The sequence below is a fragment of the Pundamilia nyererei genome, unplaced genomic scaffold (assembly GCF_000239375.1).
Source record: "Pundamilia nyererei isolate P.nyererei 1_Seehausen unplaced genomic scaffold, PunNye1.0 scaffold00120, whole genome shotgun sequence".
NCBI classification, from domain to species: Eukaryota; Metazoa; Chordata; class Actinopteri; order Cichliformes; family Cichlidae; genus Pundamilia; species Pundamilia nyererei.
Window position 1 is genome coordinate 499,956 of NW_005187521.1, and position 27,017 is coordinate 526,972.

Consider the following 27,017-nt stretch of genomic DNA (forward strand, 5'->3'; position numbering starts at 1 on the left):
GATTCCAGATGTTTTGTCAGCATGTGATCATAGTCACTGTGGTCACAGTCAATATAATTGCAAAAACTAAATGTGTTTCTGCACCTGCAGAAGGAATGCCCCAGACCCAGTTAAATGCTTTCCAGGCATCATTAAACTTGAGTCTTCATTAGATATTAGATGCACCGCAGAGTTTGGGTTTTTTAAATAATAGTTTGTCATTCCTGATTGTTTTCAAACTACTTGGTAGTTTTTCATAGTCTATGGTTTAAAGCAAAGAGTGCAAATAAAGGATATTATTGCATATATAGGAAAATGAAATTGGGTTTTTTGCATATGTACAATAGACATGATGCCATTCCACTTTGTAAATTAAGCTAAGGTGGGATATAGAGGCTTTAGAACTTAAACTTGTTCACATCCTTAGAAGATGCAAATGATTCAAAGTGACGACTCAGTTGTCTTAGTTTGATTTTTTTTTTGTGTATGAATTTATGTCAGGGCAAAAAAAACATTTCTTGTATTTGCTCAAAAAATGTTTTTTGGGTTTTTTTTTTAGCTGCATAAGCAAACCTCAGAAAATCACATTTAAAAGTGCAATATGAGTATGAACAAATGTTTTTAAAAAAAGTTTGAGTTTGTGGGAGTGTCGACTGTCACTTGCGGTATTTAATCAGGTAAAGTTTAGGGATGGATCGAGCTGTTGTGTCGTTTTCAGCAGCAGATGAAACTGTGATGTTCTCAGGCTGTGAGCTGAATGACACAGGGTTTGATGTGTTGCCTCTTTCCACACCTACTGCAGTGACAGGGAACACAGGGGTGTCACACTGACACATCGTGTCTCTGATACTGCTGGAGGCTAGATGCTGCTATGATATGTAACTCTAGCTTGTGACCTTTCTTCCTCTCTGCATCAGCCTGGCTCGTATGTCTTACTCCCTGCTCTCTGTTTCCGTTTGTTCTGCTTAGGCACGAGCAACGGGTCTGTGCTGGTCTACAACCTAACGAGTGGACTTCTCCACAAAGAACTCAGCGTTCACTCATGTGAAGTCAGGTAAGACTATTGTTTCTGTTATTGTGTACAAATTTTTATTCTTATTTTTTTACACTTCAACAGTTCAGTCTCAGTAATGAGCAAGTATATGAAGTCATGGCAGTCTTTAGCTGAAACATCAGCTAAATGACATGTTAGACAAATCCCAGGAGCCAGTCAGCTTGAGGTGGATTCAGGCAATTCACTGTCACACAATTAATGTCAACCCATTTTATTTATTTATTTTTTTTTTACGAGAAATCATTCCCTATTTGGTTTATATGTTTTTTTTCAAGTATTTATTAGAGTGAGGTGGTTTAACTAAGTACAATAACCAAATCTTGAAAAAAAAAAGTGATTTATTGGTTTCCCACTGCCATTTACAGTAATTTACTTATTTGAGGGAGAAACTCAACACCAGTATTCAGACATGTTGTGGCACCCTTAGCTCTGAACACACACCAATCCCTGAAGTTTAAGCAGTTAATTAATTAGGCTGTCAATCACAGATCAAAGGGGCAGTTCAGGAAAGAGCAGTAATCTAAATTAGGAAGCTTCTTCCCTCTGTTATTAACTATGCATTTTAATCAGGAAAGTGATCATTAAAAACAGATGCAGTAAGAAGCTGTTGACATTTCTGCTAATTGGAACTCAAACACTACAAACACAATAAAAAGCCAGAATAAAACAGTAAAACGTTTTTTGTTTTGTTTTTTCTGTTGCATTTTTCCTTGTTGTCAGTGGCGTAGCGGTTAATGCATTTGTCTTACATGGGAAAGATTCTCAGTTCAATTGACAAACCCAGCCTCAGGAGGAGGGTCACAAGCTAGTGGACTTCTAATACCTGTCCCAAGCTTGGATAAATGGGAGCGTTGCGTCAGGAAGGTCATCCGGTGTAAAAATCTGTGCCAGATCAAACGTGTGGATCCATCCACTCTTGCGACCTCTTGGGAAATAAGGGAGCTGCTGAAAAGACCTCGTCCTTCTGTTTTGTTGTTGTTGTTGGTGTAACAGAGAAATCCAGGGAGGGAGAAAGCAGTGCGTTGTCTGCATTCGTGTATGTCTCTGTGCCTTCTCAGAAAGAGATATAAAACTGTAAGACTGGTTACACATTAGGCAGAACGCTTGCTGGGCTGAATCCACATCACATATCATTTTACATATTTATAAGGGCACCATTCAGTCATGTCGAATTCATATCAAGTAAGTGTTCAGGCTGTTTATTCTAATTAGGAGACCGATTGGGGTGATGTTCTTGACTAAAATCTGACTTTGTTTCAGTGCAGTTTTCCTATTCTTTTAACTCATTTGTCCTAATGCACTTCTTCAGATCTGGATAGCGATACATGCTGTATCTTCAAATGTACAAGATGTGATCAAAACTGTCCTTGAATTGGTCTATAAAAATCAAAAACCATACCAGATTTAAATTTTGCCAGTCCTCTGTGCCTGTGTTTTCAACACAGTGGCTGTTTTTTTAATGTTTACATCGCTCGGTGTAAGTCCCATTCTGACACTTTTACCTCTGTGATGCACTTTGGATCTCCTCCAGTGTGCCACTGAACCTGAAATCTGAGCTGGGCAAGCGGCGAGTGAATGTGCTGGCGCGGCCAAAAAACTTTTCAGTGTACTGCGTGCCAGCACACGATCGTACGAGTCACAGTTCAGGTGATTTCTGCTGAATGTTTTCCGCCTGGTTGCCTCAGAATATAAAACAGAACTCATTGTTAGTCACACAGTGAAGGACGAATTCACGATGCATAAATTTATGCATATTGACAAGATGACGAGCACGCTCCTGGTCCCATTCCTAACCTGCTCCGCAGGTAACAGCCACACTGGAATAAAGGCCCTATCTTTATTTACAGTCTTTGTGTAGAAAGCTGCCCCACAATGCAACCACCAGACATCAGCACAGAGCCAACTGTGCTTCATTAGTTAGCATTCTCTAATGAGCAGCAAAACTATTTGACCAGGATTAATTAAGCACAAGATTGAATCAATTAATACTGTTAAGAGATTGATTGGGAGCAAACACCATCCGTTCAAGCAGAGCCAGGGTTTCTTTAATGAGAGAAGTTGGTATCCACAAATACAAAACTTCAGCAAAGTTTAATGAGCTGCGCAACACGAGCAGAAGTTACTTGAAACGCCTTCTGTGTATGTAAGGATTAAAGGGAGAAATGAGGCAGTGGCTTTTTCTGCCTGGTTACTGGTGACTGAGAGTTTGCTCTTCAGCAGTGACACTCAGGATTCATGTCTTCATCCGCTTGTAATTTGTCTCCTTAAACACTGCTCTGCGCTCTCAGCATACAATATGTATTCTGTTGACCTGCCCGCTGCTTAAATACGTTTGCTCGTATTAAACAGATCTCATAGATGTTTCCCCCTGTGCATTTTTTTTTTTATCATAAATAGATATTTTCTTCTCTCTTCATATACAGACACAGGTGGAACACAGTGCAGTGCTGTGATGTACAATCTTAGGTTTAAAGCTGTGTGTTTTATGAGTTTGGGAGAGGAGAGATGCTTTATGTAGATGAGTCCAGCAGCCGTTGCCCTGCACAGCCATGCCGAAAGAAGCCCAGTTTCTCAGCATCTCATTTACATTTAGTGGGGAAATCGACTAATTAATCATGTGGCTATTTACCATCTCATTACTGTGGAGTTTGTGCTCCCTCCACTGGGCCAGCTTCTTCGAAAAATATCCTAATCTCACTCTCTCTAGCTTCATTTTGCTCCTTCCCGATCTGTTTTGGGCTTTAACGAAACCCATCTACCTCACACCACGCTTGGATGTATTAATGGGAATGTTTTACAGCTAGGCTGCATCTGTTAGATGGCACAATTTTTTTTTTTTTAGTTTAACTAAAACTCTTGTGTGTGCATTGATTTATTTCACAGGGGGATAGAATGGGTGAGTCTTACCAGTTTCCTGTCTTTTGCCACTTCTGCACCCAACAACATGGGGCTGGTGCGAAATGAACTGCAGCATGTCGACCTGCCTACTGGTGAGAGACACACACGCACATATTATCATCTACCTGAGGGCACCAACCACAACTTTTGTATTATCCTTTGTTCTTTAGAGTTTTCTTTTGGCTTTCTGCACCCTTACCAACACAAAAAAAAAAGAGACTTCAGTCTCTGTCGCTCTGACTTTCTCTTTTATCTGTCTCTCTTTGTCTGTGTGGTTCTCAAAGAGACACTTCCATTTTCCCTCCAGGGAATACTTGCACACTATCCAAATTAAGGTCCAAACTAAACAGTGTTAGGGCACCACCTAAGGAAGTTTAGCTCTGAAAGTGAGATCCATCATGATTTCTTACATGTCTATAGAATTATTGTGTTTCTGCCTCCCACAGGAGTGGAAATAGGAAATGCTGGATTTTCTGAGCTGAAAGAAAGCAGGATTTCTCTGTAACCTCAGGTGATGAGGAAAAGTATGTTTAATGGCTTCAGTGGAACTTTAAAAAATATGTGTTGTTGTTACTTCTTTTTAAAATATTAGAAAATCAGACACAATTTTTAGATGCAAAGAACTGATGAGAACTTTCCTCTTTTCCATAAGTCGTTTCTGCTTTGGTCAAATATTTCCAATTCCTCCAGGTTTTTTTTATGGCTGCAATAAAAAGAATTATGGTCACTGTGGTGGTTCATTTACTGAGCCTTTGCCCTGTGTTCATTAGGACAATGGCAAAGCAAGCACGACACTTTATTAACTGTCTTAAGCACCAGCATCGTCAAAGTTAATAGTCTGTGACATTACGTTTGGTTACAATACCACACGCCATTCAACACACTTTTTCATTCAGTTGTTCTTTAATACAAATTTAAAGACAGGTGACAAATTAAAGGAAAGGTGCTGGGTCACCTTGTGCTGCCAGAATAGCATCAATGTGTCTTAGCATTTATTCTACGTCTCTGGATTTAAGAGGTTTAAAGAGACGCAGAGAAAAGGAAAAAAAATCAATGTGTATGTGGACACCGTTGTGTAACGTGTCAGTGTAACAATTCACAAAGACCATATTTATATTGACCTCAAAGGCTGTAGCATATGGTTCACAATGACATGCTTGAAGAAACCACATCACTCATGACAGAGTTTGAAACAAGGGTTTTTCCTTTAATTTGTCATCCACCTGTACATGCTGGAGGTGCAGACAGGATCTTTAGCCTTCGCTGTCCAGGTTTACATCTCTGTTGTGCAGTTTAGTCCGTCATATTATGGAAAATATGTTCTGTTTGGCTGTCTTACCAAGAATTAGATGGAAAAGATCAATGCTAATTTCATCTGTTTAGCCTAGCATGGCGCTAGGTTCATGAGGAAAACGGCTCCCTAAGACCAATGAAATTATAAAAACATACCGTTCTCTAACTCAGCTCCTCTTATTTACCGATTACAACCTAAACTTCTACAAAAGCTCAATGCACATGTGTTTTTCAGAGAACATTTTTAACAAAAAAAAGTAATAGAAATCTGCCCTGTTTTCTAATTTAAAAAATATTTTAAAATCTCAAAAGAGCTTCTGCTGACTTGAGAAATTGATTTCATGACTCGAGTAATATGTGCTGGATTTTGCAGCGTTTCTCCAGGATCTGAAATGCATTCAAATCGACAGTATCTCCCTGTATTAAACCAAGCAGTCGGACCATTATTGCTCGTGAAATCAAGCTTTCGAGTTAGGAGCCTGTTTTGGGAGTTTAAGTTCTGAAAAACAGGGCAATATTTTTTTTTTCAGTAGAAAGTTTTCTTTGAGTTTCTGAGATAATGATGTCGTTGATTCAGAAAAACAGGACTATTTGTTTTGTTAACTGAATGCATTATGCTTCTGGCAATTTAGTATTCACGGGTTTCAAGTCTAAACAATATCCATACAGTATTTAAATTGCATTTAAAGAAGATTTAGAAAATTTGACATTACACAGTGAAGCTTTTACGTTTACTCCTGAACATTATGGTCTAGATTTTATAAGTCAGATTCGCACAGATTTGTTTCTGTTACTCGAGCTTATGTGCGTTCATCTCAGTTAATCAGGGAAAGTGAACATGCACAAAAGTGTGTTCTGCTCTTAAATGTTTTCACTTCACCCATTAATCCACTTAAAGGGCAACTCATGCCCTTTACAGCATTTCCTGATAAAGTTGAAGACTCATGGATGGGAAACTGTCTTCACGTTGTCAGCTGTGGTGGTACTTGGCTTCTGCAGCAGTGGTAGCAGCTGTCCTAAATGGATATGCTGTTTTTCCTGTGAAAGGAGTTTTCTAAGGTGCAGTAAAGATTAGCTGTGCACCCAGTTTGAAACGCCTCGTGTACAATGTAAAAATTTATTGCATAAATGTTGATGATTACTTGTTACTTACACATCCATGATCATTTCAGGCATCAACCCTTTGACTTGTCTTTCCAAAAAGAATCCATTCATGGAGCGCTTCAGGTTCTGACAGTTTTTATGGTAATGAGAAGTCGAATGTAATTTCCCTTTCTGGTGTCTCTGTTACTGTGTTTGCTCCACCCTGGGTCGTAGTTGCGACGTGTGTTTTTGTAAATGCACATTTGACCTATGCGATTCTTCCTACTTTATATAAGTAAGGAAATAAAGGCATAAATGGTGAGCAGTGCTTCATAAGCCTCTAGTGAACCACAGCTCTCACCTGCCGTCATCAACACAACTGTAGGTTAAACTTGCAACAGGCACCTCTATCACTTGCACATTTCAATCAGGCCACCTTTCCTTAGTGCCCTTCGCGAAATCTGATAAGCACTTCCGTTGGCAAATGTGATGCAGTGCACCTGAAGGGCATTCTTGTTTTGCTCACAGGGCCACTTTGATGCTCTGCATAATGTCGAATTTCGTGACCGGAAAGTTGCGAGCGTTAAGCACGGATTAGAGCAGATGGTTAGAATAAGTTGTGTACAGCTTTCTCTCCTGGCTCTGACAAAAGAGATAAAACCAGGATGCACTGGCACTAAAAAGAAAATGAGATGGATCAGTTTTTTCACAGGTATAAGGAAAGATACCATCTTCTGTCTTCGATTATCACCTCCTCTCCTTCAGCCTCTCACTTTCTCCCTCTCGGTGTGTGTTTGTTGTGCTTTCCAGGCAGATGCTTTGCATTCAGAGGCGAGCGCGGAAATGATGAGCCACCCATTGAGATGATTAAAGTGTCTCATCTCAAGTAAGTCACCAACTCTCCAAAACACCAACAAAAGTAAATACAAATAAGTGGCACACACTTGCTGATGTTTCTACCTGAGATCTGCATTTATAAGCACAGAGTGTACATTTCACACAAAGGTGTGAGTGGTCTTGTGGCTTTGCCATACTCGGATCCAATTGTAATAGAAATCTGTGAAAAGGGCTTTAAAGCTGAGAGTTGTCTTTAATTTGCTGTTTCATTCGTAATTATTCCCCGACCTTCATTTATTCATGTTGTGCAGCATTTTGGAAACTTCATTTTCTCTCTTTCATTGCCTTATCTTTTGAAGGGGCTGTGTTATTCAGTGGAAAAAAATAGAGCATTCATTTACAGTCATCACACATTTTAAAAAAAATGAAACTATAAACAAGGTTTTCATACAGCAGCTGTTTATTGCATACTCTCTGGGAGACAGTCATTTCATCTTTTTTTTCAAGGCCAACATCTTTTGTCAAGCTTCGTGTATACGTTACGAATGGCATAAGGTAGGTAATGTATTGTAATGGAAGGTGACATCTAATTATTCAGCCCACACTGGGCGACTACTGACGGCGCATTTTACTTTATTGCCAGTGGCAACAAGTTTCTCCTCCTCTCATGAAAGGAACAGGCTAAAGTGGAGGCAGTAAATGTAAGGGTCAGTACAGAAGCCATGGCCACGAGAATGTTATATATGATATCACAAGCTGTAACACAAGAGGAGACAAGTAATGTACTCCTAATGGCGTTCTACTAAGTAAACTGTATCCTCTCCACGAACTGCTTTCAAAGCTTGAGTAACAAGCAGTAAACCCCCATTTGTCTCAGTCTGAACTGACCAGTGCATGATCTTATTGCTCTCCTTTTAATCAGCCCTAGTCCTGGTTTATGAACCCTAGCAAATTAGGGTCCACATCCACTTGGATGAGTGACAAAACGTTTCTGCAACTGAAAACGCTACATCCAGATGAACAGAATCAAACCCTGTGTGCTAAAGTTTGTGGACATATAGGCCTGAGAATGAACCCAGAGTGATTAGACATCGCCTTTTTAATGAATATAGAAACACTCAAACTCGAAGCGCTGACACAAGCCAAACACAGTCAACCTCAGTAGCTAGTCTCTGTTTAATTTTGCTCAGACTTTGCTTCACCTACTGCCACCATTTTATAAGGCTTATGCTTACTGTTGGCTGATGACATGCAATTGCAAAGAGAGAGAGAGAAATTAAAGAAACTTAATGGTGGGCCTACCTATGCTGCAGCGCTCACATGAACCGAAACAGGAAAAAAGGTGCAGGGACAGAAAAGGTGGAGATCTTTTGCCTGGACATATTAAACCTGTTGCAGACAGCAGTGTTGATAGAACTAAAGTTATTTGTAAAGCACTGCAAAGTTGAGTTTACTTATCACCGGAGTACTTCAAGTCTGAAGTATCACTTAAATACATTAAATGCTATTGATGCCCAAATCACCCACCCACCCAAACAAACAGTGGCGGGAGGATTCGGCAGACTTGTGGGAGAAGGATAGATAAACAAAAGCAGGACAAGCGACAACAAACGCCATAGCGAAGTTGTTAGCAACAAACTGCAGGCCGATTAGTGTTGTTGAAGATGTTAGGCTGAAGAACGTTCTTAGAGTCGCACCAAATATTTTAGTTATTTTTCTTCAATAATCAATCATTCATTGGAAAAGATTCTGAAAATGTTGACTATCCTCTTTCAGTTGCACTCACAATCTGTGTCTTGTTTTTCTGGCCTCTGAAACTGAGTTCACTCTAAAAGATCATCTGTGACTGCTCATACCACGTTTTGATTTTTGAGGGATTTTCTGCAAAATTAGTTTAAAAATGTATTTTATTTTATTTCCAAAGTTGCTTCTTTTACTCCAAAGCTGCACAGCCTCACTTTAAAAGGCAGCTAGGCTGTGTGTTACTGAGGTGATTATAATAGGGAGGAGAAAAAAGTACAATTACTGGGAGACTCATCACATCTTACAGGAGGCCACAAAGCACAATCTTATAATAATTATTACTTACTGTTTGTATTTACAGTGAAAGAAGACAATGTTTTTTCATACGCTCAAGTTCCTGTACAGCAGCTGAAGGTTAAATATTGGCTTCTGTGTAATTGCACAGTAGAACAACAGCTTGTTAGCTCAGTCACAGGTTTGGACAGTGATTATTTTGTGGATTTAGTCTGATAAACATCAGGTCACACGTCAGAATGTCTAATCTGTTGTACACTGTAAACAGTGGTGTAACTAAGCTAGAAGATAATATGGAGAGTTGAATAGAAAGGAGGAGTTGTTGTACCATATAAACACAAAAAATCTTAGACTGCATAATAAAGAAAACAACTCGTGTCTTCATCATTACTTTAGCCATACATTGCTAACTTCTTACTTTATGCTACACCACAACAAGCCTTATATTGGTTGTTCAGAATGTATGTCTTGTGTTTTTCCTCCTCAGGCAGTACCTGGTGGTCGTGTTCAGAGACAAACCCTTGGAGCTGTGGGACATCCGGACTGGGACTCTTCTCCGGGAGATGGCTAAGAACTTCCCCACTGTTACTGCACTGGTACAAACACATTTACACACTAATAAAAATTAGATTTTGTACCAAGTAAAGAACAGAGTCCAGGCAGGATGGAGACGAGTGTCAGGAATGATTTTTGACAGAAGGATAGCAGCAAGAGTGAAAGAAAAAAGTGAGACCTGCTATGATATATGAATTGGAGACAGTGGCACTGACAAAAAGACAGGAGGTGGTAGTGGCAGATTTAAAGATGCAAAGATTTTCATCGGGAGTGACCAGGACTGACAGGGTTAGAAATGAGTATACCTGAGGGACACATCAATTTGAACAGTTGGGAGACAAAGTCAGAAGAGGGAAGCCTGAGAGGGTTTGGACATGTATAGAGAAGAGAGACTGGATGTATTGAATGAAAGTTGTTGAACATGGAGCTGCCGGGGAGGAGAGAAAGAGGATGACGATAGAAAACATTCATGGATGTAGTCAAGAAGGACATACAGAGGAGGATGCTGGGCATAGGGTGAGGCTGATGATCTGCTGAGGTGAGCATCCGAAAGACGACGACCAGTCGACCACAATACTAAGAGAACAGATCATCATCATGCTGGAATGTATCATTTCTGCTTTTAAATGTTCATTTAACTGCACACTTTATATTTTAACTTGTGTTACAAAGTGTTGCAAACACCCATTGTTGACTCTTTCCTGCGTTAATAGTCTCATACTTTTTGGCCCATCCTCGCCTTGTGTTTGCATGGGTCATTTGAAAGATTAGTCTGGAAAATTTCCCCAAGCTCAGCAAACAGCAGTGGCTTCATTAGGCCAGAGAAATGCTCATAAAACAAGAGTTATGCTGGACAAACTTTACAGTGAGGCCGTAAAAATCGTCCACAGTGTGAATAAAAACGGCAGTAACCTTAATAATACATGCAGGCCTCCCCTAGCACCGTTTTGCTGTCTCATTTCCATATTGATTACAACCTCGACTCACCCAGACTTGTAGCCACAGTGCACCAGAATGTAGACAAGAGGGCTGAGGAAAACAAATCTCCTGCCTCCCTTAGTTTCATTTATGTGAGTGTGCAGATCTCCCTTCTCTCAGTCTGTCTTTGTCTGCGGGTCGTGCTGCAGTTGTTTGCTATTGTGTCCGCAAATGTGTTGTACGGATGGCTTTGTTACAAAAACCGCAATCCCCCGGTTATGTCAACAGGAATGGTCCCCATCCCACAACCTGAAGAGTCTAAAGAAGAAGCAGATGGCTGCGAGGGAGGCCATGGCTCGGCAAACTGTGTCAGATGCCGAGCAGAGTAGCATTGAATCCTCAGTAATCAGGTGAGTGCTGTGGAGCTCCAGAATCTTGGAAGCCTTTTGACTGACATTTATGAAATCCAGCATTAAATCCATCTGGCTGAGATCGTATTTACTTTTTATGGTCCCAATGTTAGAACTTAAGAGAACAGACAGTCCAGAACAAATTCCTTAGTCCTTACTATGTTTCATTGAGAAAACATTGTAATAAAGAATAAATAATTCAACCACATGTCATGTAGCACTCATGTGTAACAGCTGATATATATGTGCATATATGTGTCTAGTTTTTCATATTAGTTCAGCTTCTTGACAGTCTTTCTTCACCCCCTCTGGCAACTGCAGAGGTGCCTCCTGCGGTACAACCACCCCTGCTGGGGAATCACTAGGCTCCTCATAATCGTAAAGCCCTGTCAAAGTGCGGAGCCGAATAACAAGATGTCCAACCAAAAGATTTCACACGAGAAAGTGTGAACAAAGACGAGCGCTTAGGTGGGAGAATAGTCAGTATCATTTTTTTGTCTTCTTCTCCCTACAGTCTCCTGCAGGATGCTGAGAGCAAGTCGGAGACAAGCCAGGCTATCTCAGCCAGAGAGCATTTTGTATTCACTGACACAGATGGGCAAGTGTACCACATCACTGTAGAGGGCAACACAGTCAAAGATGGTGCAAGAATTCCACCTGATGTGAGTCCGAGACGGTCTTTTTTTTTTTTCCTTCTTCCTCGTCTCTTTACCTTATAAGCTCTTGTACTGCTTCAAGGTCGTCCACACCGATCCTTGCACAAAGCTATTTGTCCCCGCTTTATATCGACCTCTTTTCATTTTGTTAATATCATGTTAATCCTTTTTGTACACACAGATCATAATCAGGTTTTTCCTTTACATCAGTCTGTCTCTTGTCGTTCCTTTTCCTTCTGACTGTGTCCTTTCTCTCTCTGTGTTTCTGTTGCTGTAATAAGTTGTGAGGAAAAATGTTAAAAATTTAGTTGAAACATTTGCATTTTCAAGATACTGGTGACAGTAAAGAAGTGACATTCCATTGTGCATTCTTTTCTTTAAATAGTGTATATGCAGAATAAAATATTCTGTCACCTAACCGTCTGGGCAAATTTGGGGCCAGGTTTGCAATACCATCAGAGGTTAGCATAGCCTACGAGGAGCTTACTGTGCACTCACTTCCTCTTGTGTGCCAATGAAATCAGTGAATCCCTAATTTCCTGATTCTGATTCTGAATATTGCTCCAACAACCTGCTGTGGCTGTGTCCACACACCCATGTTGTTGGCCATCCTTTGATTGCTGATCATTTCACAGTAGTTTCCCCCTGAAAGGGCTCATTTCAGGAAGTTTTTGACAGTGTAACTACTGATCACCCACCTTCCACCATCTGTTTATCTATTTACTCTCTGTTTCCTAACACACATTGTTTTTTTTACTGTATACAAGCAGTGGGGGAACTCCAGGCCTCAAGGGCTAGTGTCCTGCAGGTTTTAGAGATCACCCAGGTCAGCACACCTGAATCAAATGATTAGTTCATTACCAGGCCTCTGGAGAACTTCAAGACATGTTGATGATGTAATTTAGCCATTTAAATCAGCTGTCTTGGATTAAGGACACATCTAAAACCTGCAGGACAACGGCCCCTGAGGCCTGGATTTCCCCCACCTCTGCTGTGTACCATATCCATCACTTCGTCATTTTGTTAGCCAAAGGCTAATAAGTGCTCTTTTTTTCTTTTTATGTTCTTTATCTACTTTGGGCTCTCTTATGTTTAGAGGCTAAATATCTCCTTGGTGTTATGTGTTTTACTTTATATCTGCACTGTCTTGTCACTTTACTCAAAAGAAGCTCTGCTTTCCGGTTGTTAGGCAGTGTCTGCCCAATTTTCCCCTCGATAAAGTAAATGCCACCACTCCCTCTTTAAAATCCTGTGTCCTTCAGGTTATTTGTGAGAACTTGTGCAGGGGATGATATAGATTTTGGCTCCCCAACAAAATGTTGCCAACCTAATGTCTCTTTCAGTCATAAACTAAATGTAATCAAAGTAAAGGTTTCAAAGATAAATTGTACAGCGCTGTTTTTTGCCAGTTTTCTCTCTCTCTTTTTTTTTTTTTCCCCTGGGAACCAAACGGCCAGCTGAATGTCTACGAATTTGACGGTGTCATCAGTTTGTCCCAGATAGCGTTTAGCAAATGTTCACCTCACTGATAGGGAGCAATGAGTCAGGCTACAGGAAAAAGAAAGCGTGTGTGTATTTAAATGTAAAGCAAGTACATGTTAACCTAGCTATTAATCCGCTCTGACAGCAAAGTGTCCTCCCTTGTAAAAAGAAACGAGCTATTACTGAAGACAGGATTTCTTTTCACCCGGGTGAATCCAGGATGCATTGGTAACATCATGACTGTAGGATGGTTTGATTACCTTACAAGCGGACATGTCACCCCTAACAAAGAACGCTTCGGATTGTTAATTAAGAAAGTTTCAGTTACCTAAGCCTCCCTTTCTTTTGGAGGACTTTGACTTTCTTGGACTCATTACCTTGTTCAAACTTGCAGTTGTTTAGAGCTTAGTCACGCTGTAGTGTAGCACCTGCTGCTGTCGGGTGTTGATTGCCCACATCTTTGTCATCGCTGAAGATGGCACAATCTCATATCTTTTCATTATCATTTAATATATTATTTAACTGAGTAACATTTATCTCACTTCGTGTAGCATTTCTAAAGGGAAACCTATGGAATATATTAGTTTCCTTTGTGAACCGGTGGATTGTTTGCCTATTCAATGCTTTGCTTTCCGCCACGTTTACCTGGGGATTTTAAAGCCTTAGTTTTGTGACGGCTTTGAGATTTATTTCTCAAAGATTTGCATACCCCAAAGGTTTTACAGTCTTTTCGGGATGATAGAAGATCTTCATATCTCTGTCAGGGAACTGAGCCAAAGTCTTCTAAAAAGTTTTGGGCTATCACATACTGAGGATGAGCTGACACGTAACATCTTAACATTGGCACTCTGCTTCACAGCATAGTCTGGCCTTATTCAAAACTCAGATGTTGTGCTTGTTTACCACTCAGCTGCCACACATATATCAATTTATTGTCTTGTTTTCTTCATGCCCTGACATTAAATGCCTGGCAGCGAGATGTTTTATTGCAGAGGGAAAAGGGATGGCTTTTATGCTGTTTGAATTGCGCGTTTTTGTTTTTTTAACTACGCAATGGTTGGCTGCATTAAAGACGTGACTTGTGAACATAATAACCTAATTCCTTTTGATGTCTATCTCCAGTTATATGATGGGTAATCATAAACTTCAGACTGCATGTCTGAAGGATCATGGACTCAACTGCAATTTATCTTAAAACTCAGAGGACACAGCTAGAGCGACTCACGTGTGAGGCTAGCACTTTATCATCTTTGCTTTAACACCTTTTTCATTCTTCCTGTGTTGCAGGGGAGCATGGGCAGTATAGCCTGTATTGCCTGGAAAGGTGACACCCTGGTGCTTGGGGATGTGGATGGCAATCTCAACTTCTGGGATCTCAAAGCTCGTTTGTCGAGGTAACAGCTAGACTGAAAAACCTTATGATAGCTCCAGTTTTGCTTTCTGATGCTTTGTTAAAGAAACGGTTCATAGATTGTAAACATTATGAGCAAATCGATCAGTAAAGCCCATTTCAGAGGTTGTAGGTTTCGTGTTTGAAATCGCACATGGGTCACTTTTGACCTGCTCTGAATACATGGCACATAAAATGGATTATATGGCCTTTGATGTGCTCTCAGATTTTGTGCACAGTACATCATGTAGTGCACACAGGCTCATTTTCACAAGCATGTTTGAATGAACCTGTGAGTGATGAAGCTGAAAAGTCAAATCCACAAAGTAAATAAGGTCATTTATTATTATTATTAATTGACATTTTTAGGGGGATACCAACACATCGTGGTTGGGTGAAGAAGATTCGCTTCGCCCCCGGGAAGGGTAACCAAAAGCTGCTGGTCATGTACACAGATGGAGCAGAGGTCTGGGACACCAAAGAGGTAAGACTCTATACAGTAACTCCACATGCTGGTAGTTGCATATGAGATGCTATAAATTCCCAGCATGCATACCCTCACTGCACTGCGTAGCTCATAAGTTAAAAAAGCAACAGTCGTCTTCAGGTTCATAGCAGTGGTTTACGGGCTCACTGTGGCACACTTAATGGGTTTTCATAGAACGGCATTCACTGGGGCATGACAGTATTTCTATGGGGTGCATTAAACGAATGTCCTTTCTGAAGCTAACACTGTAATAATAATACAACTGCTGCAGTTCTGCTGTTGCGTTGACAAATCATTACAGTGTGTTGTATAGGTACACACACGCAGTTCTTAAAAGCTTTCTCTTGACATGTAAAAGCTCAAGCATAGCAGGATGGATGATTGTGAGTTCTGAAGGCGACTCGAATCCCTGCTTCATCTTTAGCTTTGTTTACCAAAGTCGTCAACATCCACAAGGTCCCCTCTGAGCAGTCTACTTTTCATCTTGCCCGAGATTCCTTCTGGCTTGTTTACATTTCAGTTTTTTATTTGATCTAATGTCATCCACTGCATTTTGTTATCTGTATCCATTCTACATTTTTTGTTGGCTTACCCAGCAGCAATCAGTGTTAGATATTAACTGGCAGATTAAACGACACACGCGTCGATGATTTGGTTTATTATGAAGAGCGAGGTAGAGAGAAAATGGTCATCGTGGAGCCCTATTTATGGTCCCCAGTTATAAAAGCCAGACAGCAGATGAGTCAAGCCGTAGAATAAAACAAGAAAAAGCTATAATGTAACAAATCATGAGAATTATGATTCGAAATCTAAAAGAGAATTTCAACCCCAGCTTCCAATGAGCTAATCAGCAGCTGAAGCGGGAAACACATGAGCCATTTGGGATCTTGTGCTATCACATACAAATTCACAACAGTTCAGTTACAGGCATATCTATTTGTTACCAAAACAAACATGTATTTACTGTACTTTTATTTTTTTCCTGGGGGCCCAAAAAAACAATCCGGTTCCCGGTTTAACTGAACAAAAAAAAACTTTCCATATTGTGTCCTTACAAATAAAAGAAGCAATTAGATTGCAATTTGAAATCAATCACCTTGGCTGTCCTTTTTCTGCAGGTTCAAATGGTCAGCAGCATGCGCATTGGTCGCAATGTGAACTACCGCATCTTAGACATCGATTGGTGCACATCAGACAAGGTTGTCCTGGCATCCGACGATGGCTGTATCAGAGTGTTGGAAATGGCCATGAAGTCTGCCAGCTACCGCATGGATGAACAAGACCTGACTGGTGAGCTAGGATCCTTATGCTGCATAAAGGACTGAAAAGAAAAGGTTTATGTAGATTTTTGTTGTTGATTTTTGTTAAGTGTCAACCAAAAATGGTTGCATATACCCCGATCAGGCATAACATTATTACCACTGATAAGTGAACTAAATAACACTGATTGTCTTGTCTCTTCATCACGTAAGCCTTTTCTTCTCAAAAGTGATGAACTAGAAGCTGGAAAACTAGGCAAGACGACTGGGTCAGAACATCTCCTAAACTGCAGCTCTTATGAAGGCTGGTCCATGTGGTCCAATCCAACAGATCAGCTACTGTAGCTCAGTTTGCAGAAAAATGTAATTCTGGTAGAAAGGAATCAGAATACACAGTGTATCACAGTTTGTTGTGTATAGTGCTGCATAGCCGCAGACCAATCGGGGTTCCCATGGTGACCCCGGCCATCACCAAAAGCGCCAATAATAAGCGCGTGAGTAAATGGACCACAGAGAAGTGGAAGAAGGTGGCCTGTTTTATTTTTTAAATTTACATAATGTGGATGGCCAGATGTGTGAGCATCGCATGCCTAGGGAACACCTGGCACCATGCTACTATATGGGAAGGACCGCAGCACAGTTTGGTCAAGGCTGTTTTGGCAGCAAAAGGTGGTCTGACACAATATTAGGCAGGTGGTTGTTATGGCTAATCGGTGTAGCTGTGGATTAGAGCTCCTTTACCCAGTTACAGGTTGGCATCTGTAGTCACTCAGTTTATGATGCTGATAAAACCTACAGTCTAATATTGTGTTCTTTCTTATCTGTGGTAAATATGCACAGATCCAGTGTGGTGCCCTTACCTGCTGCTGCCCCGAGCTGCCCTCACTCTAAAGGCTTTTCTTCTGCTGCAGCCCTGGTCAGGAACCTTTACCATGGACGTCACGCAAGTGTAAGTCTCACCTCTGAACAAGTGTTCACTGTGAAATCGTCTCCTTGTTTACATGTCTTTTTAGTCAGGCTAACTGATTTTGACCTGAGGATGATTTTAACTTTCACAAAGTGCTGCTGAGCTAAAGGAACTAGCAACAAGATTTAACGTTATGAATAGGATAGGTTTGACGTGATCAGAAGCTTTACTTCTCATTTTCTTGTACATAAGGGTGCAGATACATTTTAGTAAGAGAAAGCAACTTACTGAGTAGAAGTTCATGAATTGACCTGAGGTTGTCTGCAAGATCAGTATGAGCTGTGACCATATGATGTTTGAATAAACTGTTTGAGCAATGTAAAGATAGGTTTTACTGATGTGTTTTTAAAAATAAAAATGAAATATTGCTTCCTACCCTGAAAGTAGGCGGTTGTAAGTGAGCAGAGCAGCACATCAATTGTTGTCAGTAGTTTCAATTATTGATATCCACACAGCGTCAGTCAGTGATCTGTGTGAAATACTCTAGGTTGAATTGCATTTAAACATGTGTACTGTGTACTGCTCTATTTGAGGAGGAAGACTGATAAGCCATCTTCTGTTGAACTGTGCTACTTTTACAGTTACAGACTGATCTCATCTCCCCACATACAGTATGTTCTACAAAAAACTAATGAATGAGTATGAGAAGGTTTTCAACTCTGCTATCTCAAAACCAAACTTTCCCCTCATTAATTCATAACGTTGACCTATTTTCAGACTGATTCACTCTGAGGAGAAATAAAAATCATCTGATTGCGAATCTTGGTTACAATTTAGTAATACCATCCATTTTTAATCTACTTTCACTTTGCATTGAAGGATGATTTTTATGTCTGTCAACCAAAAAATAGTTTTAAGAACAGTTAAAAAGTAGTCGTGGAAAAGGATTAGGGCCACTGGGGAAAAAAAAGAGGGGCACTTTTTTTTTTCTTCCTTTCCAGAATTCTGAGATTAAAGTCAGAATTTAAAAAAATAAATAATTCTGAGAAAAAAGTCTGAATTCTGACTTTAATCTCAGAATTCTGATTTTTTTTTTCTCTCAGAATTCTGGAAAAGAAGAACAAAAAAGTCGAGCACACTTTTTTCCCCCCAGTGGCCCTAATCTTCTTTCATAGGTAGCTGTGTTTACAAAACTTTGTTAGAATCTTCACCCAGTTTGCAAAATGAGAACTGAAAATATAAATATCGAAAATGTAATTAATTTTAAGTAAGATGTCTGCAAGATTAGGCTTCTTACTTTTTCATCTACCACTACAGCTTCTGTCAACCACCAGTATAAACAAGTAAACAGCTCAACGCGGGATTCAGCAGAGGCCGTCCAGAGGGACACTATTTAAGCCAGATGTAGTTACAAACCCATTTAACTGAGCCCTGAGTATTTCACTGCTTCACAGCTCCCTTATCATAAGTAAGCAGCTATATTAGCAGCGTGTGTAAGGCAATACCCATCCTCAGCTTAAATGTTAGAATAAACTTCGCTTGACACCGCAGATCGACTTCTCTTAAAAAGTGTTCAGATTTCCATTTAATATCAGGTCAGGTTCTATTTAAGGTAGATGTTAAAGGAGCCGTTTGACTTGCTTTGATCCTTCTGTTTCAGAGACTACAGTGAGAAAGATGAGATAAAAGGCCTAATCCAGGAGCAGCTCAACTCATTATCAAAGTGAGTTACTGCACTGTTGCTTTGTCCTCTAATGCCAAGTTCGTGTGATAACTCGATATTAATGTAATGGCACAGACACTAACAACCAAATAACAGTGCATGTATGTGATTCCAGTTTGTGTTCATGTAGGGTTGTTTTACAGTTAGAAACTGTAAGTCCTTCCTTAGTGCTTAGACAGCGAGCCCAGAGAGCATGTAGTCTGTGGGTTGACAGATAAGACGAAACTCCTGGAACAGCCACACTGGGCCTGCTGTGTTAGAGAAGTGTAATTGGCCCTGGCTGTGTTTTGATTGTCTGTCTCTGATTGGCCCCCCAGTGATATGAAGAGTGTGCTACAGGACCCAGAGCTCAGTCTTCTGCAGCGCTGCCTCCTCGTCTCACGGTGAGTTCGAGCTCTGTGTGAAGTTGCCAGTGTTTGTCTCTGCGCAGATTGTACCGTGTTCGTGAGCGTTCGCTAGTACCCTGGGGCGGTTATTTTGTTAACATTCAGACAGTGTATCTATGTCAAAGACTCATAAAAGCCTTGGTTACAGAGTTCCAACAGAAGTATCAGAGTTTAAGGGACAAGAAAAAAAGTTGTCTAATATAGAGAATAATACTAACTTAATGATATTCTCTAATAAAAATAATAATTCTGACTTTACATGAGTTGCACAGTGAATATTTGCCCTCATTGTGCAAGAAAAGCACCTTGGGCTTTTTTGGGGTGGATTTAATATTTTTTCATATCTATGTTCACTTTTTTTGTATGACAGACTAAACATTCTCAGGATGGAGGATACCAATCTTAAAAGATATTGCAGCCATCTTTTAGAGAGCTTATTTCAGCTACTCGGTGATGAAGAGGGCGACTTTCTATCTTTGAAATAACACACAGGAGTTCCTTTCATTTTTTTCATAATTTTAAAATTACAGTACAATCTGGGCAGCTACCAGTACCGTTTCTGTAATTTTACATATTTATCATGTAGTTTTAGTGATCGTGCCCTCTTAAGATCAGAGAGTGGCCCATGATGATATATTTGACCAGATCATAGTTTGTGTCTTCTTTCTAAACTCCTGCGTGACTTTTTGGTGGTATGCTTTGCATTGTTATCATGCTAGAATATTCTTCTCCTGCCCAGTTTCTGCAGATGAAAAGTGATCTCATCAGCCAGTATTGTTCTCCATAATCTCCACAGTCATACATGGTGCCTCCTATAATTATCACCTCCCCGGTTCCTTCTGCACTCTTGAAGAGCCGTATTCTCTCACCTTGGTGCATCACTCTCAGGACTATGCATTCTCGGTTCACAGAGGTTTTTGCAGTGCTGTTTGTGCTCTTGCCTCTTCATCTAATCTAACAAACTTGTCTTGGTCTCGTCTGACCAAATAACGCTCAGTATTCCGGCTTATCTTCATGGTTTCTAGAAAAGTCAAATAAATGCAGTCAGTTGCTAGAGAAACGTGAATTTCCATTGTGCCTAGTCTGAAACTCTTGTTTTTCAGCTCTAGATTGTGCAAGTAGCCATCTGTCATTTTAGCCAGGCGGCCACTGCAGCTCTGTATCTCGTTCAATACCTTCTGATTACTGCTGTAACTTTATTTCAACTGATTTTTTTGGCCCGTCTCCCCATCATCCTGTGTCCTTTTCCATCTTTTTTTTTTATAATCTCACAATCAAATTTCATTTTCCCTGGCTTTTTCTTTTCCTCATGGAGCCATGCTGCAGAGTCAATTGTCAGTCTGGTTTCAGTGATCACAGGTTTTCTAACTTGACTGTCAGTGATGTATTGGCTTGTGTTACATTGAGTTTTTACCTTTTGCAGGAAGGTTTTTGTTTCCTTTCTCCTCCAAAAGCTGTTTTTTAAGGTTTTTTTTGTTGCTTTGAATAGTAGAGGAAATACTGTACTCGTCAACAGAGAAATGAGGCTGCTATTGAGAGCTTTGCTATTACACAAGGCTGGGCTCATTTTTCTACTATATTGTAAAGTGATGTTTTAGCAGGGATTTCTAGTTATTTGTGGAGGAAAATAATTATAAACATGTAACTACTTAATTTAGAACAAATTGGAAAGATGAGCCAGAAGGTGTAAAATTATGAAGCAAAGCAAATTATTTTGTTTTTGAAACATTTAAATTAACTGCCAAAGAGCATATACTTGCTGTAACTGTAAAGTGTAGTTCTGAAGCACCACAAAAAAAGTATGAGACTTGTGCTTGTGTCAGCAACTCTCATCTCATCTCTGCTTCAGCCTTCATTTCCCTCGAGCAACTGACAAATCTAGAGCAGCCAGTATGAAAAGAAAGGCAATATCATATCATCCCACCCCTGTTTGCATCCTGTTATTAATGCCATGATTTACCAGGAAAGTCTAAAAGATCATTTTTGCTCCTTGAACACCCTGGCTGCACTCTCAGTGAGAGCTCACGATTATGTCTCTACATCTGGCTGTCTCAAGTTTCCATGCCATTGTTAATGTCATAAGGTAACCTAGCAACAGCTATGTGTCTGTGCCGATATGTTAAAGGAGGCTGAGGAAAGTAAAGCAGGAGGAGGAGGAGGAGGAGAGCTCACTTACAGACAAAGCGTAGGCTGGATGATGGAGGAACTGTGGTCATTAATGAGCAAACGAGTAGGGAAACCAGGTGCCATGATGATTCAGGCTGCAGAATCTGACTAGTCCAGAGACAAACACTGAACTCAGGTGATGCGTTTTTGTTTTTCTGTGGCAAACTGCAGGCTGTTCGGGGACGAGTCAGACCTTCACTTCTGGACGGTGGCATCCCACTACATCCAGTCATTTGCACAGGCTCGTCAGCTAACTGTGTCCGCCGCAGAGGGTCAGGCCCAAAGCGAAGGAGTCCAACCGTCACCTCAGAGCCACCTGGACATCTGCCACGATGTCTTGTGTGAAACCTCTTATTTCCAGGTCAGTATAATAAGAGAAAATGGAGAAAGTGTTTACCTGTGTTTGGTGCTGTCTCTTTGGTGAGCAGAGAAGACAGATAAGTTTCAGCCAACATTGGAAAAAAAAAAATCCCCCCAGGAGTCATCCCAAAGACAGTCGATGTCCTCAAGCCAGACTATGCACAAACAAACACAGACGGCCTGTCCCTTATCGTCCACGGTGTCAATATCACCTCGGTCAAACAGTGCATTCTGTTACTAATGACGCTGTGGATCTACTCTCGCCCACATTTTTAAGCCTTTAAGGTCAACTCCATGCCTTCCTCTCCTCTGAGTGATTCAAGCCCTTATTGATGCCCCCTTAAAAATGTCTAATTTGTTTGTGCAGTGTGATTGCGTAGCATCCTGCTGAAGACATTCTTGCATCAGCATCCAAGGTCTTTATAAATATGACTCTTCTCTTTTCATCTTCAGTTAACAGACTAGTTAGACGTGTTTCAGCACACTGAGCAACATTTTTCAAATGTGTCTCCATCGTTTTCCTATTTTGTATCTGTGAACTGACTTAATTTCTAGTCTGCAAAAAAGAGACAGTTTGAAAAACATAAGATAATTAAAAATTGGCTTACTGTGCATGTGGAGATAGCATTTTCTGGATTATTTTTTTTGGCTGCTGTACCATTTTTTTCCCCCACTGTGCCAACCTCCGTGTACCCGAGAAAGTAAAATGAGGAAAAAACCTTTTCCATTTTTGATAAAAGACGATTTAGCCAGTTGAAAACAGTGCCCCAGACCTTTCAGCTCAAGGTTTTAAGTAGCAACAAGCACATGTACTGTCTAATTTCACTCAGTATAGTTCCAATTAAAAAAGTCTTAACATCTTTTTCTAATGGATTATGCACCAATCCGTTTTTGTGAAAGTTGTGCTGCTTGCTAATGAGGGGCCATGCAGTGATCACAAAGTTAGGACTTTCAAAGAGCTACCACGACAGTGTGCAGCAGCATTTGGCTCCTGTTGTCATAAAACGACTTCAGTGGCAGCAGCCTGCATGTAATTACTAATATCCCGGACTCCAGTACAGAGCACACAGCTCTGAAGTTACTAAACTCATTTGGTATCTCCGCAAGGAAGTAAACCCACAGCTATGAATTGCAGAAGAATTCATCAAAATAAAGCGAAGCCAAAAAAAGAAGCCTCTGTTGTAGATGTAGAAGCAATAAATGTGTGCACGTAGCCATTCTTATAAAGAAATCTACTATGCTGCTATCTCTCCCAAAAATTGATGACTCAGTCTTTTGTCCATCAGCTGCTGTTTTTCTTTTTCTTGCCTATCTTTTGCTCATTGAACAGAGTGCAGTCAGTACATACAATCACACAATCTCGATGCCTGCAGTGAGTATAGCAGATTGAGCCCACGCGAAACCAACCTGAAGAATTTCTTTTAACATACCTGTTGAGACATGCATGGGACGCCCTGCCCTCCTTAAAGAATATATCAGATCCAACGCCACCTTCACTGAACCCCCAGGGTAGTGAAGACCTGAACGTCTATCCTTCCCCCAGGGAGACAATTTTTGACTGAGTCGGGGAAGCCACGGAGACATTTTCACCAACACATCAGTGATTTTTCTCCATGTCCTCCAGCTCCCTTTGTGTCAGTACAGTCAGTATTACACATCATTATGGGGATATAGCATCACGCCCCAAGACTCCCACAGAGCTGACATGGCCTTGAAACAGCAGCTGCAGTGATGACAGCTGCATCATTTTCCCACTGACAGGACTGTTTGAGTGACTTTCTGAGCCATAGAGTGTAGGTAAAAATAAAAAAAAGTCACGAAGTCATGTTTGGCGAACCTAAGATAGCATGCTGTATCTCTTCCACAGAGATGACCCTTAAAGTCCCCAAGAAGTGACCACATACTGATGGATGCGTCCACACAAGGCAGTTAGAAAGACATCATTTTGTGGAAACCTTTTGTTTCTATCACTGCGTGATCAGTGAACAAAGAACTAGTCTTGTTTACTTCCCACATACAGTTAGCATGATGCATTAACTGGACGTGGGAAGCTGGCGTCTGGTGAAGACTGCTCATTCAGCCTTTGTTCCACAGATGGAAGAGGTGTCACCGTCCACTCAAAGACATGAAGAAGGCAGCTCTAAACTTCTCCATACATTACATGGTGGAGGTGCACATGAGAATAAAAATGTCAGACTTTGAGCAGGCTTTAACCTGCCTCACCCCGGTACAAAGTCGGCGTGATCTCACCCATGTGAGAATGGAGCAGGTCAAGTTGAATTCACAGTAGTGGGCGAGTGGATGGTGCGTTGTGTTTCCTGTGTGGTCTTGTCCAGGAGCACCTTAACCTAAACCAAACAGAGTATTTCTTCCACTGACTTCATCTTTGAAGTGAAGTATCTGACAATGAGATCTCCTGTCACCAAGAATTGGGAAACAGAGACTTAATAATGAAATACAGTACAGGGAGCACTGACACCCAAGAAACTTGTGAAGTTTTTAAAGACATTATAATTATACTCTCCATCTCTGGTATATGTATTCATGAAATCCATCACTTTCTCCCTATATTAATGCATGCGTACTAACTCATATCCTCTCTGTCTCTCTCTGACACAAAGTTTAATGGATTTCTGGAAGCACTTGTTACACAAAGCAAAAACTTATTCCTACTACTCCTTAAGTTGTTGCTCCTTGTGTTTTTCTTTTTAACAGAAGTTCCAGCTGGATCGAGTTCACCTGCAGGAAGTAAAGCGCTCCAGTTATGAACACACTAAGAAATGCGCTGACCAGCTCCTCCTTCTGGGTCAGGTAAGTATGACACCACCGCACCGCCTACACAGTTAAAGTGCATCTGCATGGAGACTATAGCTGTGAGTTGTCATGTGGCATAACTGGTAGACTATGCACCACACTTTCCATTGCAAACCACACAAATCTACACCTCCTTAGCTGTGCATACATGCAAGCTAAAATGTCATAGTCATAAATAGTTCATATCGCAGTGAAGAAAATCAGCGCTGCTCCTGTCCTCCCTAGCTTCACAGCCTGCGGGGACTGACATCACCTCTTTCACCTCTCAATGTCACCACTCTCCTTCTAATCACAAGCTGCAATCAGCCGGCTGTTTGCTGGAGGTGCAGTTATCCAGCAGGCAGACAGGCAGAGGCCGGTCGGTGCTGACCCCAGCACGAGCTCCAGCCTTCATCTACACCAGATGAAAAGCATGATAATAAACATAATTTCCCCTTGCAGCTCTGTCTTGTTCAGCTCGTGCACAGTGGTTACCTATCAGAGCCACTAATGCCTTGTTTCTCTCTGCTGCCACGGTAATTACGCTCTCATCTCTTTGTTGTTGCTCTCAGACGGACCGGGCGGTGCAATTACTGTTGGAGACGAGCGCAGACAACCCCAGCTACTACTGTGATTCACTCAAGGCCTGCCTAGTGACCACCATCACCTCTTCAGGCCCCTCGCAGTCTACAATCAAGCTAGTGGCCACCAATATGATAGCTAATGGCAAGCTTGCAGGTAGTGTTCCTCTATATCTGATACCAGAAAGAACATTTTTATTTGTATAGCATACACCTGGGATCTTTTTATTTTTAATTTAAATTGGAAAGATTTATATTGGAATCAATCAATAAATCAAATAATGCTTATCTTATCAATTTGGCTAATAGCAGCATTGTGTAATGAAACCATTCTGCTGCTTTCAGGGCCAAGTTGGCCACCTTTGGTACTGATAGCTATGATGTCTCACACGTGTGTATGACTTGTCAATCTTCTGCTGTTTATCAGAGGGAGTTCAGCTGTTGTGTTTGATTGACAAGGCAGCAGATGCTTGCCGCTACTTGCAGACCTACGGGGAGTGGAACCGAGCCGCATGGCTGGCTAAGGTAACTCAGCATGACGGGATCCATCAGCAGGATGAAGATCAGATACTGAGTAATGTTTGGATAGTGTAAATCTGTGGGCATGTGAGTTGTGGATGTGTGACGCTTATGGCGCCACGATTTATTCTCTGAAGTTTGTTTTCCTGTTAGCTGTTGCACATCAGGGAACTCTCGTAGTGGTCACATATTTATGCTCCCCTAGACTTTTATACAATCATAGACTGTGTGCACAGTTATTAGGCAAACATTTTGACCTTATCATTGTTTTTATGCATATTTTCCAGCTATAAGCTTTATAAACTTGAATGACTTATTGGATTGAAGCATATCAGGTGATGTGTGTAATGAAGGAGGGTCTGGTCTAAGGAGATCAGCAATCTATATCATCTTCTTTTCCTCAAGCAAAATGGGCACAAAAAGATATTTAACTGACTTTGAAGGGCAAAACTTATTTTTAAAATAATCTTTCAAGGAGATGCAGAAATTGTTACAATATTAGGGCATGATGACAGAACTAAACTCATTGTTGTAAATAGTCAACACGCAGACAAGATACGTGTTGAGGGAAGAAAAGAGAGTCAAATTAACTGCCAAAGATTTGAGAAGACTGAGACATAAAGCTAGGAATCCCTTATTCTGCAGTGCTGCCAGATTCTAGAAGGCAGCCTACCTGCAGTGCAAGGTGTTCAGTGCTCAGAGACACAGCCACAGGCTGAACCCGACCACCAATGAACAAGACACATAAATTAATACCTCAGTACTGTGCCAGAAAATATCTAAAGATCAGATGGAAGGGACTGTTGTCAGGCCACACAGACGGGCCTTTGAATGGATCGGTAACCGGCTCTAGGCAAGGCAAGTTTATTTATATAGCACAATTCAACAACAAAGTGCTTTACAGAGACATTAAAAAACAAAGACAATAAAAAGCATGATTTAAGTTTGAAGTTTAAAATCAGTAGTTAAAATGTAAGTTTTGAAATTTAAGCTTAAAGTGTGGATTTGGTGCTTTATTCAAATGCAGCTGAGAACAGGTGAGTCTTCAACCTGGATTTAAATAAACTGAGTGTTTCAGCTGATCTGAGGCTTTCTGGGAGTTTGTTCCAGATATAAGGAGCATAAAAGCTGAATGCAGCTTCTCTGTGTCTGGTTCTGACTCTGGGAACTGATAAAAAACCAGATCCAGATGACCTGAGGGATCTGGAAGGTTGATACTGGGTCAGGAGGTCACTGATGTATTT

General features: G+C 40.8%; 1 protein-coding gene across 1 annotated transcript in view; it reads left to right on the forward strand.

Annotated features, from left to right (window-relative positions):
* The window catches only part of wdr11 (WD repeat domain 11), a 59,103-nt gene that overhangs the window by 26,525 nt on the left and 5,561 nt on the right, over nucleotides 1–27,017 (forward strand). Inside the window, exons 11-26 of the mRNA XM_005742371.1 lie at nucleotides 949–1,033; nucleotides 3,917–4,023; nucleotides 7,118–7,193; nucleotides 9,669–9,777; nucleotides 10,943–11,064; nucleotides 11,579–11,726; nucleotides 14,490–14,596; nucleotides 14,962–15,076; nucleotides 16,198–16,369; nucleotides 17,179–17,287; nucleotides 18,906–18,968; nucleotides 19,286–19,351; nucleotides 21,692–21,881; nucleotides 24,596–24,691; nucleotides 25,246–25,411; nucleotides 25,682–25,779. Of these exons, the coding sequence (XP_005742428.1) occupies nucleotides 949–1,033; nucleotides 3,917–4,023; nucleotides 7,118–7,193; nucleotides 9,669–9,777; nucleotides 10,943–11,064; nucleotides 11,579–11,726; nucleotides 14,490–14,596; nucleotides 14,962–15,076; nucleotides 16,198–16,369; nucleotides 17,179–17,287; nucleotides 18,906–18,968; nucleotides 19,286–19,351; nucleotides 21,692–21,881; nucleotides 24,596–24,691; nucleotides 25,246–25,411; nucleotides 25,682–25,779 (1,829 nt within the window). The remainder of the gene's footprint in view (nucleotides 1–948; nucleotides 1,034–3,916; nucleotides 4,024–7,117; nucleotides 7,194–9,668; nucleotides 9,778–10,942; nucleotides 11,065–11,578; nucleotides 11,727–14,489; nucleotides 14,597–14,961; nucleotides 15,077–16,197; nucleotides 16,370–17,178; nucleotides 17,288–18,905; nucleotides 18,969–19,285; nucleotides 19,352–21,691; nucleotides 21,882–24,595; nucleotides 24,692–25,245; nucleotides 25,412–25,681; nucleotides 25,780–27,017) is intronic.